This window comes from Teleopsis dalmanni, chromosome 2, assembly GCF_002237135.1.
Source record: "Teleopsis dalmanni isolate 2A chromosome 2, ASM223713v2, whole genome shotgun sequence".
Taxonomy (NCBI): Eukaryota; Metazoa; Arthropoda; class Insecta; order Diptera; family Diopsidae; genus Teleopsis; species Teleopsis dalmanni.
The window spans coordinates 112,033,433-112,049,101 of NC_051847.1; the positions used below are offsets into that span (position 1 = coordinate 112,033,433).

Below are 15,669 nucleotides of genomic sequence, written 5' to 3' on the forward strand. Positions count from 1 at the left end.
TTAAAGAAGTTGGAAGATGAAGGCGCACTGCGTTCAATATCCTTTAGTGAGTTGGCAACACCGGTTGTACCTATTATTAAACCAGATGGAAGCATACGCATTTGTGGAGATTATAAGTGCACAGTGAATCAAATGCTTTGCAAGGAAACGTATCCATTACCTACTAATACAGAAGTGCTAGCAGCATTAGCAAATTGTAAGTGGTTTACAAAGCTGGATTTAGATCGAGCGTATACACAGGTGAAGGTTGACCAAGAATCAGCAAGGATACTTACATTAAACACACATCGCGGACTTTTTGAAGTTACAAGATTACCGTTTGGAATTTCAACGGCACCAGGTATATTTCAACGGGTGATGGAAGGAGTTCTTAAGAACGTAGATGGTGTGGTTATTTATTTAGACGACATTCTAATTGGCGGAACAACTTTGGAAGAGTTGTGGGATAGAACACGAACTGCTCTGAAATGTGTACAGGATGCAGGATTGAAGCTTAAAAAATCAAAATGTGTTTTCGCAGTACAAGAGATAACATTTTTGCGGTTTAAGATAAGCCGAGAAGGAGTGCGTCCAACTGACGAAAAGGTGAAGGCAATAGCTCAAACACCAGAACCAATAAATAAACAACAGCTACAAGCTTTTCTTGGGTTAATTACATTTTATGATAGATTTTTACAGAATAAGGGCGATCTATTGGAACCGCTGTATCAACTATTAAGAAAAGAGATACCTTTTAAATGGGGTAGAGAACAGAAATTAAGTTTTGAACGAGCAGAGAAACTACTACAATCAAAAAATCTGTTGGTGCATTATTCGGCTGACTTACCACTGATATTATGCGGAGACGCATCACCGTATGGAGTTGGCGTGGTTTTGGCACACAAGATGCCGGATGATAGTGAAGCACCGATTGCTTTTGGCTCCAGAACATTACAGGGCGCGGAACGAAATTATTCACAGTTGGATAAAGAAGCGCTAGCGATTATGTTTGGTGTGCAAAAGTTTCATCAATTTTTAAGTGGTAGACAATTTACAATAATGACTGATCATAAACCACTAGTGAGATTATTCAACCCAGAAAAACCAATATCACAGCATATATCACCCAGAATGTTAAGGTGGTCGTTAAAGTTAGGCGCTTACCAGTACGAGATTAAATTCCGAGAAGGGAAACATCACCAGAATGCAGATGCATTGAGCCGGTTACCTTTAAATGATGTAAAGCTAGAAATACCGGAAATACCTGAAATATTATATTGCAATGAGGCTGAGAAACAGTTTTTAATCACTGCAAAAGACATTGCACAAGCAACCAGAAGAGATCCAGTACTATCAAAAGTAATGTGGCATATCCAAAGGAAAGATACAGTTTTGCCATATAAATCAATCCAGTTTAAACCGTTTGTAAACAAAATCCAGGAACTATCAGTGAATGCACAATGTTTGTTATGGGGAGCCAGGGTAATAATACCTGCAATACTACGTCCCAGAATACTTGAGATGTTGCACGAAGTTCATCAATGCATGTCGGCAATGAAAGCAGTTACGCGAAGCTATTTTTGGTGGCCTGGTTTAGATGAAGATATAGAAATGTTAGCCAGACGTTGTGAAAAGTGTGCATGTAACAAAAAGAATCCTCCAGTAGCGACAGGTAAACCATGGCCAGCAACGCTAAGGCCATGGTCCCGGTTACATATTGATTATGCGGGACCCTTTATGGGTACAAATTTTTTTATCGTCGTAGATGCTCATAGCAAGTGGGTAGAGGTAAAAATAACCAGTACAATAAATGCGATTAGAACAATCGAGTTAATGAGAGAAATATTTGCAACACACGGAATACCAGATACCATTGTGTCCGATAATGGGCGAACGTTTATGTCAGAAGAATTTGAGAAATATTTAAAACTTAGCGGTATAAAGCACATACGTACGGCACCGTATCATCCATCGTCAAACGGGCAAGCAGAAAGGATTGTACAAACCATTAAGAATCACCTGAAGAAAATGCAGTCTTCAGACATCAATAAGAATTTGGCAAATATACTTTTGTATCTGCGTACAACTCCTAATGCAAATTCAAATTCGAGTCCAGCAGAAATCTTGATGGGAAGGAAGTTGAAAACATTCTTAGATCATTTGCACCCCAGTGATGACAACACTCAGAAGCAGCTAAATTCTGATGAGTATTCCAAACAAATAAAACCAGTTCGCAGTTTCCAGTGTGGTGAAAGTGTTTGATACCGAAATTTTGGAAGAGGTGAAAAGTGGATGTCAGGGATTATACAATCAACAGGAGATCGCAACTACAAAATTCAATCAAATAGTAACATATTGTCGAGACATATTGACCAGTTGCATAAGCGAGTTTCGGAGACACCGACAAGTTTAGAATCCAATATAACTCCAGTAGCAGTAACTTCAGTGGCACAACCGAAAGAGCAAGACGACCAAGTAAGTGCAGGTCATTCATCAAATGAATATATCCTACCAGATAGTCAAGTAGAGGGGTCATTAGAAGAAAAAGATAAAAGAGATGAAATATTAAAATCGCGACCGTACCGGCAGAGGCAACCGCCAAAAAGGTTAAGGGACTATTTGATGGGGGAGGAACTGTAGTATATTCGATCATGGCAACCCTGTATAATGAAATAGATAAAAAAGGAAAAATACAAAATGCGTGGTTGTTCGTCGTTGTGCTCAAAGGAGTAAGCGTGCCGTGCCGTAATTATTATTATTATTAATATCAAATCGTAAATCTATATAACTTTAATCAATAAAGTATGTTGTATTATATATAAAGAATATAATAAATATAATTGTCTATGAAAACTCAATTAATTTGCTTCTCTTAGCTACCATAGTCGCTGGTTGTGCTCATAAGTTTGCAGCTCACATCGCAAATAATTTCTATCATATTTCGTCTTTCCCCTTTACGCAATTGCATTCATAAATTTCTTTCATAAGTGTGCACAAAAGTAGAATGGACAAAATAATGTGCGTGTGCTCTAGCTTAAAATATGAGAAATAGAGATTGAGAATTGTATGAGAGTAATTTTCTGTTCTATTCGAATATCAACTGCGTGTATAAGAATCCAACATGTTGACTTACCGAAGCGGTTAGATGTGCTTCTAAGGTTTGCAGCTCACATTACCATATATTTCTTTCAAATATCGTCTCTCCCTTTTAGCTGTTGCTCCTGCAAATAATAACCGCTTTATGTACGGAGTAGTTGGCCGCACATTTTTAGGCTGGAAGTGCGTTCGATTTTGTTTGATCACTGCATAAACATGTATGGTTCTAAGGATGTGTGCGAGTTAGGCTAAGTTGATGCTAAACCAAATGGGAGATTTTTTGGGAATTTTTGCACTGCACACATTTAGCCATTTATCAACACGTATCGACACATCACTACATTATTGGCAAAACTTGGAATTTCCCTCATTTAGAACGCAACTTAGCCTAACTCGTACACGACCTAATTACAAACTCTTTTGTTTGAAAAAAGTTGGTTTGATGTTATAAGAAGTATGTGAAGAGTTGTATTTATTCCATATTGATGTAATATCAAACTTATATATAAATTATTAATTTTTATGATATTATATTTTATGTTATTTTGTTAATGAATTGTTAAATGTTATATTGTGAATATATTGTTGCCTAATGTAATATAGTTATTATTAATAAAACATTTTATATATTTCAATTTATCATTTTTAATTTAAGTGGTAAATGTAAAAACAACATTGAAGAAGGGCCGTACACCCTTCCAGATAGGACACGCGTCGCCACTGGACTTAAGCATGATAAAGACAATATTACAGGTCTTCAGACATGTGTGTGATAAAATTACACCTTATTTCAAACTGTATAGCAAAGCGCATACTTGGTGTGCATACATGTAGCATCGTCTATACCATGCTTAAGACCTACTTACTTTTCAATAAATTCAGTTTTAAAGTGAGAACGGAATTAAGAAAAATGCCCTTAATTTCGTTGAAGCAAAGACTGAAATTAAGGGACATTTCAAATGCAACTATACATAAAATAAATTTTACGCAAAAGACAAAGTTGAGATAATCAAAAAATGACATTTTTTTTTAAAATAAACGTCAGTGACAGCTGACTTTAATAAAACCGGGATAATAGTTTGAAAGAAGGAAATTTTTTCAATTTAAGGTCGTGTGCGAGTTAGGCTAAGTTGATGCTAAACCAAATGGGAGATTTTTTGGGATTTTTTGCACTGCACACATTTTGCCATTTATCAACACGTATCGACACATCAATACATTATCGGCGCAACTTAGAATTTCCCTCATTTAGAACGCAACTTAGCCTAACTCGCACACGACCTAAATAGAAAGAAAAAACTGTTACTGTTATTAATTTAAAATAAATCCGTTAAAGCTAATAAAACTACTGAATTCCATCCTTTACAGTTATAATAAACAACTTTTCAAATTTCCCAGATAAAAATGGTGTCTGGATTATGTAATTTTTAACATTCGATTAATAAACAAAAAACATATGATTTTCTTAATTTGTGGCAGTATGAACACTTTCAAATTTAACTTAATTTCATTTTTAAGATATTAAAAAAATTTGGCTGTCTGAACATAGTATTAATCAATTGCTTCAATAATTAACTACCTTCTTTCGATATTACTATTATTACTTATATTAAAATGGCAGTTGAGTTACCAGAACAGCTAATTTAAGTAATAAAAGCTAATAAAAAGTTAATAAGGGAATTTGAATTGCACAAATTAAAGAGATAATGACAGATTTTTTTTCTTTTATCTTGCACAATTGAGTATAAATATTAAATACTCGGGCTGGTGCAAGTTCGAGTAAATTGATGGTAAATTGATGGAAATAGTAAATTGTTTCGGTATAGCAGCGAATGTTGGTATTTACCATATTTTCGAGTAGGGTAAATTATAAATAAATAAATAAATAAATTTGAAAACTTTTAATCAAAAATAATAAATAAGTGCAAAATAATGAATAAGTGATGCCATATATTGAGATAAATGGTAAAAATGGTATAATCAGGTTAAACAGATTTTATTATTACCCAGTGGTAAATTGATTTTGGATACACGGCGCAAAACCTTAATTTAAAATGCAACAATGCAAACAGCTTTGAACTAGTTGACATATTAACAACAATAGAAATCTAATTATTTGCTCACAAATATCTTATATTACTAATATTATCTACCAGTTTGTAAAGCTAAAGAAGCAAAGATTTATTATTAAGTTTCCATAAAAAAATTCTTTAAGGTGCCAAAGTAACTTCAAACTGAAAGAACTCTGCTAAATAGATAACAACGGGTTTTGCGTATGTACTATACGTTATGTCGTTTTCAGAGCGAGCAATTTATTTATTTTTTGCTTTGGTTTGTGTAAATGGAGGAGGTATGGTTATATCTTTATTTTATAGAAAGTTATTAAAATTTCTTTTATTGCATTTATTTTAGTAAAAGCATATACTGTACAAATAAAAAGTACTGGCGATTCGGTTATAGGTTCTACTGTTAACTTCAGCGCTATCCTATTTAATGACGGAAGTATAGCTAAAAATGAAAGTTATAAATTCATTTGGAAAGATTATAGTACATCTCCTGTTCGTACGATGGTAAGTGAACTGGGCGTTTAATTACGAACTCAATTTCTTTAACATTAAATATAAAATACAGTTATGCAGTATTAGGAATTTTCGAACTATTTGTATTTACTTTAATTTGGATTAATGGTAAATACATGATTAAGCTCGTACGATGTAGACATGTGTTAGAGATCAGCATGAATGCATTTAAAAGCCAGTATGAAACACATTGTCTAAACGTGAATCATGTTTGCACATTAAGCGAAAGAATCCACTATTCGCTCAGTTTGGTGCAGTACTTTGTGTTTCTTCGTAAAAGTCAACGAACATTTTTACAAATGTATATGTGCTTTAAATAATAATGGGCTAAGCAAATTGAACTTTAGCACTATTTTTATTCTGTTAATGATGCGATTTTTAATAAACAAAAAATTTTTTTAGATAAAATGCTTAATTTGCTTTTATATTCATTTTATTTCATTTTATTTTCTTATATTCAGTTTTTTAAAATTAAAAAACCAAAAAAAAAACTAAATTTTGCTAAACAAAATTATTGGCACAGCTAACGTAAAAAATAAAAAAATAAATTAAAAAGCTATATTTTCGATAACAATTAATATTTAGTGCCCAAGCTCTTCTATTTAATAATAGCTACTATTTGTTTTGGAATCGAAGAAATTAATTTTTGTGTGGTTTTTGGTCCAAATTTTTGCCACTCTTCAGCAGTGCCTCCTTCAGTTCTGCATTTGTTGTTATAATGGGCTTCTTTAGACATCTATCCAATTTATTCCACAAATGTTCAATGGGGTTGAGATCTGGAGATTGAGGTGGATGCGGCAATATGTGTTTTAACGAATAATAAATTAGTTAACGAATGCACGTACGCGAACTAATTGAACTAATTTTTCGAAAGTAAGGCCGTCAGGTTTTATTAAGATTTACTTTTAACTTCGGGAAGTGAATACTCCACGGTTAATCTTTGCACCCATTGCAAGATATCGATTATTACCCATTTTGTTCTCATATAATATATTATACGTTTATTGCTACTAACGAATACTATTCATAACAGGAATTTGAAACAACTCAACCGTACAGTAATTGGACCGTAGAATATGCAAAATCCAAAATAAATTCGGGAACGTATCAAATAAATGTTGAAGTTGATAGATACTTCTTTTTCCCCGTGTGGATTAAAATAGCATCTAACAGTTTTAGCGTTAATGTAACAGAATCATTAGGTGGTGAATTATTACTGATTCAAGATGGTCTAAAACGTAGAAATGAATTTGTTTCCACTGCAAACTCGGTAAATCATAGCATCCATTTACGTCCAAGCGATTTTGATTATTTAAATAAAAGTGCAACTGCTATAAAAACTTATTGGTTTCGGAATTGCTCGTACTTGGGTATGTCAAATGATTTAAGTTATGTAGCAAACTATCCTGTAGAAGGTATGTTTTACGAAATTGAAGCATTAGTGGTTGGATCATTTGAAAAATTACCCCAACCTATTACCACAACCACTACACCAACACCTACAACAACAACAACAACAACTACTACTACTACAACTACTACTTCTACCACGACTATATCACCTACCACTGATAAGTCGTCATCAATGAAAGAACCTATACTTCTTCAAAAGAGTAGTAAACGAAGAAAGCGAAATGATATTTCTTCCCAATTCTCTGAGAATATAGCACGTGCGAACGCTGAATTGTTAGGATTAAATTTAACGAAAGTATTGGAAAAGCAATCTAATGACTCAAGTACAGTGAGTATAAAAACTTTCCATGATTCTAAACTTTATACTTCCGATGTACAAAAGGCCCTACAATTAAAAACTGAACCGCCCTACAATTGCATTAATAAATCAATTATATCACGTGATCCGAAAAACTCTTATGGCTACTTTAAACACCGAATAATTTCAAAATGTAAGAAATAAAAAACTAATTTATAAAAATTTTATATTATATTTCTTTGATACTTTATTAGCCCCTGTTACAAATTTCTCCGCCAGTGGAAACTATTGGCTACAACATGGTGACTTATTAACTTTGGAAATCAAATGCGAAGGCTCAAACGAAATAAAATGCTGTACAATGGTGTTTGATGGTTCGTTTCTAATATGCATATGTTATATATAATATATATTTTGAACATATTTAAAACTGCTAGTATATTTTATTTTATTTACTAATGAGAATTTTTTATGTAGCACCATATAATGCAACTGGAAACGAAACATGTGATAATTATTATTCCTTGCCTCAGTGCAAATTCAACTTTGTTCGCTTTTTCACAGAGAGTAAAACTATTTTATTTTTCCTTCGTAATGATGTTTCAGAGATTACAAATCAAGTGACCATTAATATATATGAAGGTACCGATGTTACTACTATATAAAAATTTTATGAATATTTTTTTCATTTTCATTTAATTATAGCAAAAGTGCAATCCCAACTTTCCGTTGTAGTGGTTCCTGTGACATTTACGCTAATTGCAATAATTTTGGTTATTTTTGGAGTTTCTTATTATGTACAAAGCCATAACCGGTAATTATTAAATTAATTAATAAAATAAAGCATAAAATCTAATAATTATTTTTAATAGTTTCACTGTTGAAGTCGCAGATTTTAACTTTAGTGACACACAATCCGTTGATATCGAATATAAAACATTTCAACAGCGTTTGTACGATAGTTTATGTGAAGTTTTGCCAACATGTCGTCGACATTTGTCAGAAACTAATTCAATTCTCGACCCAGAGCCTGAAAGCTCTGAGAGAATAGATAGTGATTTAAGATATAACATAATGACTTGAAATATCATATTATATATGCTTGTATATTATTATTTATCTGTAGACTATATAAGTAGTGATAATTTATTATTTAATTTACACTGTTGTAAATAAAGGTTATATTAAGCTTCTAAAGATATTTGAAGCAAGGAGAAAAATACTGCGAAATATTCCTAATAAACATGCTCTTGTAGCCTCAGCAAATAAATGAATTAAATTGATTGGCTGCAATATGCAACGACCATATAAAATATTTATTAGGAATCAATTGATTGTTTAAATGTATTAAATTTAAATGCTGTATATATATATATATATATATAAACATAAACATATAAATATACATACATTCGTGTTTGTATACACACACACATATATATATATATATATACATAAATACAGAACACACATATATCTCTTACTATTCTACTTTTTTATATTTATATTTTAATATTGCATGTGTTTTTTAACTATTCTGTTCTATTTATCTTTTTTTCTGGTACAATAAAACTATTTATGTCTTCTTAATTGTTAATATTTGTGATATAAAAAATTTGAATATATTGTTAAAATTTTAATAAGATTCAATAAATAATAACTATTAGAAACTAGTTTAAAAAAACGATTAGTTATGTGTTTATTTTATGGTATCAGTTGTCATTGTTATTAAAGACACAAATTATATCTCACTCAGATGCTGACCGAACTTGGATATTTTTACAATTACCTGTACCACATGGGAAAGGCGAATCTATCTGACTTCATTTATGTACATTTATGTAGTGGAAAAGATGAGAGCGAACCCAGAGAACTGGTAAACGATAGTGTCATATGTGATTCAAGTCCTTAAAGTGAAGAAATTAGAAATTAGTCGGACATACCATTCAGACAATGGTTGGTCTGACGGTGCATAAAGCATTCCACCTTGTCAAGAGATATTACTGGGACAGTAGTTGGTTATGCATGTTCTTTTATAAGAAGCATTTTCGATTCTGCATGAAGATGGTCAACATGCGACATGCAATAGCAGCCGGTCGGAATTCGCAATGCCGTGTTTTGTTATTATGGGATATTAGTCCATTGCGTTTTGCAGAATTGTGGGGTTCATAGTGCAGTAGCATAGGCCGCAATAAGAAGCGGCTTAATAGGTATTCAGTAGGGTTTCTTTGTCTTTTTTCATGAACAACCTGCAGGTGCTTTTAGCACGTTTTTCGAGACTTCAACCGCAAGTTGGATATAACTGAACGTGTGCAGATAATGTCTACATGCTGTCGAGAACGACAAGCAGGATTTGCGATTTGATGATAGTGAGGATTCTGAAGGGACTGATATTTATGGGCAAAGTCAAAGATACTTTTTTAAGTCCAGGAAGTAAAGCAAGTTTCGAAGCATTTATTTGGTGATAGGTGAAAAATTCTATCATCCAAAAACAATGCCACAAATTGAAGGTATGCATTTAGTTTGTTGCACAATATGCAGTGGTCCTAGGGCATTGTTGTGATTGTACAGTCAAGTGCATACGTTACAACTTTGACTCCTTCAGGGTGCTCTAGGAGTTTAGACATATTTAGATTAAAGAGGATATGTGAGAGAACGGAGCCCTGCGTACCTTACTGCAATTTCTTTGCTTTTGATATGTTCAACGAAGGCTGATCTGCCTCTGAGATAGTTACAGAGGCAATTGTTTGTAGAATCATGGATAGATGTTTCGGTTAGGTCATTTAACAATATGCTATGGGAGATTGTGTCAAATGCTTAAGCGAGATCAAGATTAGATAATGGGAGCTTGAGCAAGTTAGAGTTATTATGGCGAGTCTTCATTTAGTATACCAAAAAGTGAATCGCAAATTTGGGACGCCAATTGCAAGCAGATTTTTGCAATTGCAAGCAATTGCAGATGAGCTAGCAATGAAAATTTTTAACCGTATAACCTTCATATATTCGTCATTCGACGCTGGCAGATTTAGTTCACTATGTGAAGTTGAGTCCCGAACAGAAAGGATACTCTTCCCCCTTGACGAGGGTGAGAGAGGGGAGTTAGGCAGCAGCTTTATCCCCTGCAGTGCAGCTACTGCGATGTTATTCCCCTTAAGGGCATTGCAGTTAAACTGTAGGATTTTGAGAGGAGAAGAACTCCTGGAATCATGAGTAGAGGTTGGCAATAATTGTCAATATAATATGAATTTCAACCATGGTGTGAATTTGATCCTGAGCAAGGCATAAGATGGCACCATTGTAAGTGTTGCAACGTAGAAATGTTATTTTTGGAGATTGCTCTATTCCACACTGCACAGACTGAAGTAGTAGATAGTAAGACAGATGCCGGGAGAGGGATTGTTGGTGTTGATTGGAAAAGGGTTGCCATAGGTAGACAAAGATGGAGATTGTCTATATAGGGAAGTTGTTGGACAAGCTCCTCTAAAGGCAAGGTTTGACTCAGCATGGCTATGCAAACCTAAACAGTTACAAAGGTGATACCAGTTATTACAGCTGTTGCACCTTAAAGACTGATTTCCACAAATAGGAATTTTGCAGACAGAACAGTGCCAGGTTAAAGTGGTTGGTCCGTCCTGACATAAGAAGCAATATGTTTGAGACTTGCTTCTTAGTGGTAAAAACACATATAAACGTCAAATTTCAGACAGACACATACTTTGCTTGGTCGTCTAGATTGACGAAGACCTGGCGGTTCTTGGAACCGTCATTATTGAGTCAAAATCATTTGTTAGAAAAAAAATCAAATAGCTATGGTTCTACTGAGGCTAAATTTTTATACCATATAAATAATATCGTTCATATCATTAAATGTCATTCAATGTTAATAAGACATGCTTACAAAGCTTGAAAGATAAAAGTATTATACAACTCTGTATATTTTTTCGTGATTCATGCCAAAGCAAAACTTTAGAGAGTGTGAATTATATCAGTTTAAAAATTATATAATTGTTATAGTATTTTAAAAATAAGACGAATTTATTGGTCGTCTTTAATCTATGGTGCTTGGGATTGAATGTAAATGTGAAGAAATATGAGTTCTTAAAATGTGTCGGAAGCGTTCGCACAGCTACCTTATTGCTTACACATATCTTGTTGAGTGCGGTAATCAGTTTGTTGTTTTGTGCAATTTTTTCAGACACAGCTTTATGAGTAATCATTTCTTTATAAATCCGGCGTAGTAGTTTTAGTGTAAAGCCCAAACTCTTACGTGCGATAGATCTACATGTTGTGAAAACTTTGATAACCTTTTAGCTATTTATTTAATGTGAGCTTTTCAGATTACTTTTAAACTGTATTAATCCCAACAATTTTGATTCCTTCTTTTGTTCTAATACCAAAAACATAGAAATATAAAGACATGTAATTTGCCTCTGTTAAAAAATCATGAATTCTGAAAAGGTACACGCAATGGGAAAAACATGTCTGTTCAAACGTATAAATAATCGAACTTATTATTTTATGTGTGATCAATGCTATTTTGTTAGTGAAGTCAGCAATCAAACCAATAGCGAATATGTTGTATTTTGCTTGGACAAAATCATATAGAAAAAACTCTAATATCAGAGCAAATGCACACATAGCTTCTAGCTCATGCGTATGTAAGTTTCTTGGTAAATTTTTTCTACTCTTCTTTTTATTGCACACTTACTAAATATATACAGTCAGCGACAAAACTCTACATACACCCCCCATTTTTGCTAGTTCGTAAATCCAGGGACATAATAGAAAAAAGTAATGATACAGTTTTGTTTAGAACTGTTTTTTAATAATAATAAACAAAAGAAAATCCATTCATCAATATAAATTAACAAAGTTATTCGAAAAAAACCTAAAAAAATCATTGACAAAAGTCTACATACACTTCATTGATTTTTAGATATAGTCGACAGAAATATAAATGTTAAACGGGAAAGTACCGTTTTTCATATTTCATGCTTGTGGCATGAGTCATACATTTATATAATGCACTTAGTTGTGCTTTGAGAGTGGTATTTAATTGACACGATGGGTCCACGAAAAGAATTTCAAGTGATATGCGAAATCTGGTTATTAAGCATAGAAATGAAAAAACACCTTATGGTAAAAATATCAAAATTAGTAAATTTGACTCGATCAACAGTTCAGACGATAATAAGAAATTATAAAAATACTGGTTCTCCTGAAAATAAACCTCGCAGTGGCCGCCCAAGGATACTCATACGTAGGGATGTCAGCTTGGTTTTAAAAGAAGTTAACAAAAATCCGAAAGTAAGTGCCTTAAATTTAGTCGAACACATTGCTAATGCAACTAGGAAGCATGCCAATCTACGTCAAAGTTATTTTTCCTACTTCAGTTGCAGCTACGGCTCCCCAAAGCATAGCACTGCCACCACCATGCTTTACAGTTGGCATTATATGCCTCGGATTCAGTGCTGTTTTCGCTTTCCTCCAAACTTTAGCTCTCCAATCGCGTTGAAATATATTGAATTTCGATTCATCTGTAAATAAAACCTGCTTCCAGAAATCAAAATTCTTTTCTTTATATTGTTTGGCAAACTCTAAGCGCAGCTTTCGGTTTTTTTCAGAAATTAAAGGTTCTTTGCGTGGTATTCTATCATGAAAACCGTGGCTGTTCAACGTTCTTTGTACTATACGTGGATTGACATGCTTTCCAGTTGCATTAGCAATGTGTTCGACTAAATTTAAGGCACTTACTTTCGGATTTTTGTTAACTTCTTTTAAAACCAAACTGACATCCCTACGTATGAGTATCCTTGGGCGGCCACTGCGAGGTTTATTTTCAGGAGAACCAGTATTTTTATAATTTCTTATTATCGTCTGAACTGTTGATCGGGTCAAATTTACTAATTTTGATATTTTCACCATAAGGTTTTTTTTCATTTCTATGCTTAATAACCAGATTTCGCATATCACTTGAAATTCTTTTCGTGGACCCATCGTGTCAATTAAATACCACTCTCAAAGCACAACTAAGTGCATTATATAAATGTATGACTCATGCCACAAGCATGAAATATGAAAAACGGTACTTTCCCGTTTAACATTTATATTTCTGTCGACTATATCTAAAAATCAATGAAGTGTATGTAGACTTTTGTCAATGATTTTTTTAGGTTTTTTTCGAATAACTTTGTTAATTTATATTGATGAATGGATTTTCTTTTGTTTATTATTATTAAAAAACAGTTCTAAACAAAACTGTATCATTACTTTTTTCTATTATGTCCCTGGATTTACGAACTAGCAAAAATGGGGGGTGTATGTAGAGTTTTGTCGCTGACTGTATATGCATGGGTAGGTGAGACAATATTTTTGAATGTGATGCTTGGATTTTGTTTGTGTGCTTTTTTTTTCTTAAAATATATGACTGGCTTCGTGCGCATGAAATGCACAAGTCTTCCAAATTATTTAAAATTTGATTTTTGCTGAAATTTTATACTGGCTTCATACTAATATATGATGTTTGCCTATGACATGATGCGAAAACACCGGAGTAGTGCAACCACAGTTGTTATTAGTGTAAATGCTCTTAATATGTTTGGCTATCAAGACTCGGCTATGCCATACAGTAACTCGTTTCATCTCGTTTCTTGTTTAAACAACAATATAGCAATATACAAACTATGTTGGGGTACCGGTTTACTATGTTGGGGTATAGCTTATATGGCAAAGCAGCCAAATTTACTATTAAACAAGTGCAGACTACTCAGAACATAGTGCTGAAAAATCTTTTAAAAGTTTTTGCGAAAGAGACTATTGTAGAATAAGTGAAAGAAAGAAATGCAAATATCGGCAAGCTAACATTTTATCAATTTGGGTCACACATACATACTTGATTCATACAATTAACAGATAACTCTTCCAGATTAAATTTAAGTTGCCAATGTCTACTGAAGTCTGGACTATCATTTGGTGTAGTAAATGAAACGTCTTAATCTACAAGAAAATGATTCACATTTCACATGATCAGTAACCATTTAAAATGCAGTGGAAGAATACTATCGGGAGGTACATTGATGAGTGATGAGATAATCATTGAACGAATGATTTATTCTTGGATCGGCTAATTGTTATTCATTTAAAGAAAAATCAAGATTAAGTTTTAGTTTTACTCCATTTTCTTGGGATTTTTTAGAAATAGAGATTTAATAGAGACACACTGTTTATACACAATTTAATCAAAGCAAAATTCAAAATTTTAGTTCGGAATGAAAGTAAAGTAAAACTAAATATATAAATTTAAATATATTATTACTTTTATTGATTTTAATTGTATTCTTTCCGTAAATGTTTAATTAAATTTTCACATACACAAATATTTTTATATTAAATACATTATTATAATTTTTCGTTAAGAATAGTACACATACTACTGCTGTTTACAATTTGTTATTCAATTAATACATTTAATAAAATACATTTTAGTATATTAGTAAATTATGTGTATTAATTACTTAATTATTATTAGTAAACACTAAGTCATCTTTTTGTATAAATCTACGTCATTTACCACCGCACGTTCCTGCCTAAGATTTGTTCAGCTTCATATAATTAAATATTCTTATTATTTATTAAAATATAAAAATATGATTCCTGTTAAGTTTTTGAATGAATTTAGATGTTTTTGGATGAATGATTATGAAGTAAATAAGAAAATCTGCTTTTGCTTTTTGCACTAGTTATTTATCTGTTCAAACAACAAAAACAAAATATATGTAATGGTATTGTTGATTTTCACGTCATTTTTATAATATGGTACATAAAATTCTTTAAATTGTTGCCTTTATTTATTAAATTATAATAATTATAAATTCAACAAAATTTATAAACAATTTATGTACTAAGCGTAGCAAATTTTTGGATGTTGGAGTTTTTAGTTTAATAAATCAAACAGATTAAAATATATGCAATTTTGAAGATTTTGAAGAGATATTTAATAATGACGAGGTTATCTACAGTTATTTTTTGGAAACGAAATAAGTCGACTGCTAGAGATGATTTTTTTAAATATAATTTGTCATGTACAGATATACTGCATAATTTTGGAAAAAATATAAAAATATTTAGGAAATTAAACAGTAATTTTTAAAATTGGCAGTTTTTAATGCTTTAAACTCATAAAAAAGTATATACATGTGTATTTTGTAGTTAATATGAAAATAAAAAATAAAATATATATTACAAATATATAAAAATTTATTTAACCGGCTTAACAATCTTTAAAAATATAAACAATTGATATAT

The 15,669-nt window shown here is 32.2% G+C and overlaps 2 protein-coding genes across 3 annotated transcripts; both read left to right on the top strand.

Moving 5' to 3' along the window:
• The first annotated feature begins 132 nt into the window (after positions 1-132).
• Positions 133-2,241, top strand: LOC119675461 (uncharacterized protein K02A2.6-like). Its single transcript, XM_038086669.1, has one exon. The coding sequence runs from the start codon at positions 133-135 to the stop codon at positions 2,239-2,241; it is 2,109 nt and encodes a 702-aa protein (XP_037942597.1).
• A 2,915-nt stretch (positions 2,242-5,156) lies between these two features.
• On the top strand, positions 5,157-8,723 carry LOC119680062. Of its 2 annotated transcripts, XM_038092697.1 has the most exons (8): positions 5,157-5,425; positions 5,488-5,645; positions 6,688-7,395; positions 7,450-7,558; positions 7,620-7,739; positions 7,843-8,007; positions 8,071-8,179; positions 8,238-8,723. In XM_038092697.1, exons 1-8 carry the CDS (start codon positions 5,365-5,367, stop codon positions 8,446-8,448), a joined length of 1,641 nt encoding a protein of 546 aa, XP_037948625.1. In that variant the 5' UTR covers positions 5,157-5,364; the 3' UTR covers positions 8,449-8,723. The 2 variants fall into 2 exon arrangements, with proteins under 2 accessions (XP_037948625.1, XP_037948624.1); XM_038092696.1 differs by having other exon boundaries at positions 5,158-5,425; positions 6,688-7,558.
• Positions 8,724-15,669: the final 6,946 nt, after the last annotated feature.

Coding starts and splice junctions, on each gene's coding strand:
- LOC119675461 (XM_038086669.1), top strand. CDS start 133: ATGCTTTGCAAGGAAACGTATCCATTACCTACTAATACAGAAGTGCTA.
- LOC119680062 (XM_038092696.1), top strand. CDS start 5,365: ATGTCGTTTTCAGAGCGAGCAATTTATTTATTTTTTGCTTTGGTTTGT. Junction 5,646..6,687: donor CATCTCCTGTTCGTACGATG/GTAAGTGAACTG, acceptor TATTCATAACAG/GAATTTGAAACAACTCAACC. Junction 8,008..8,070: donor GACCATTAATATATATGAAG/GTACCGATGTTA, acceptor ATTTAATTATAG/CAAAAGTGCAATCCCAACTT.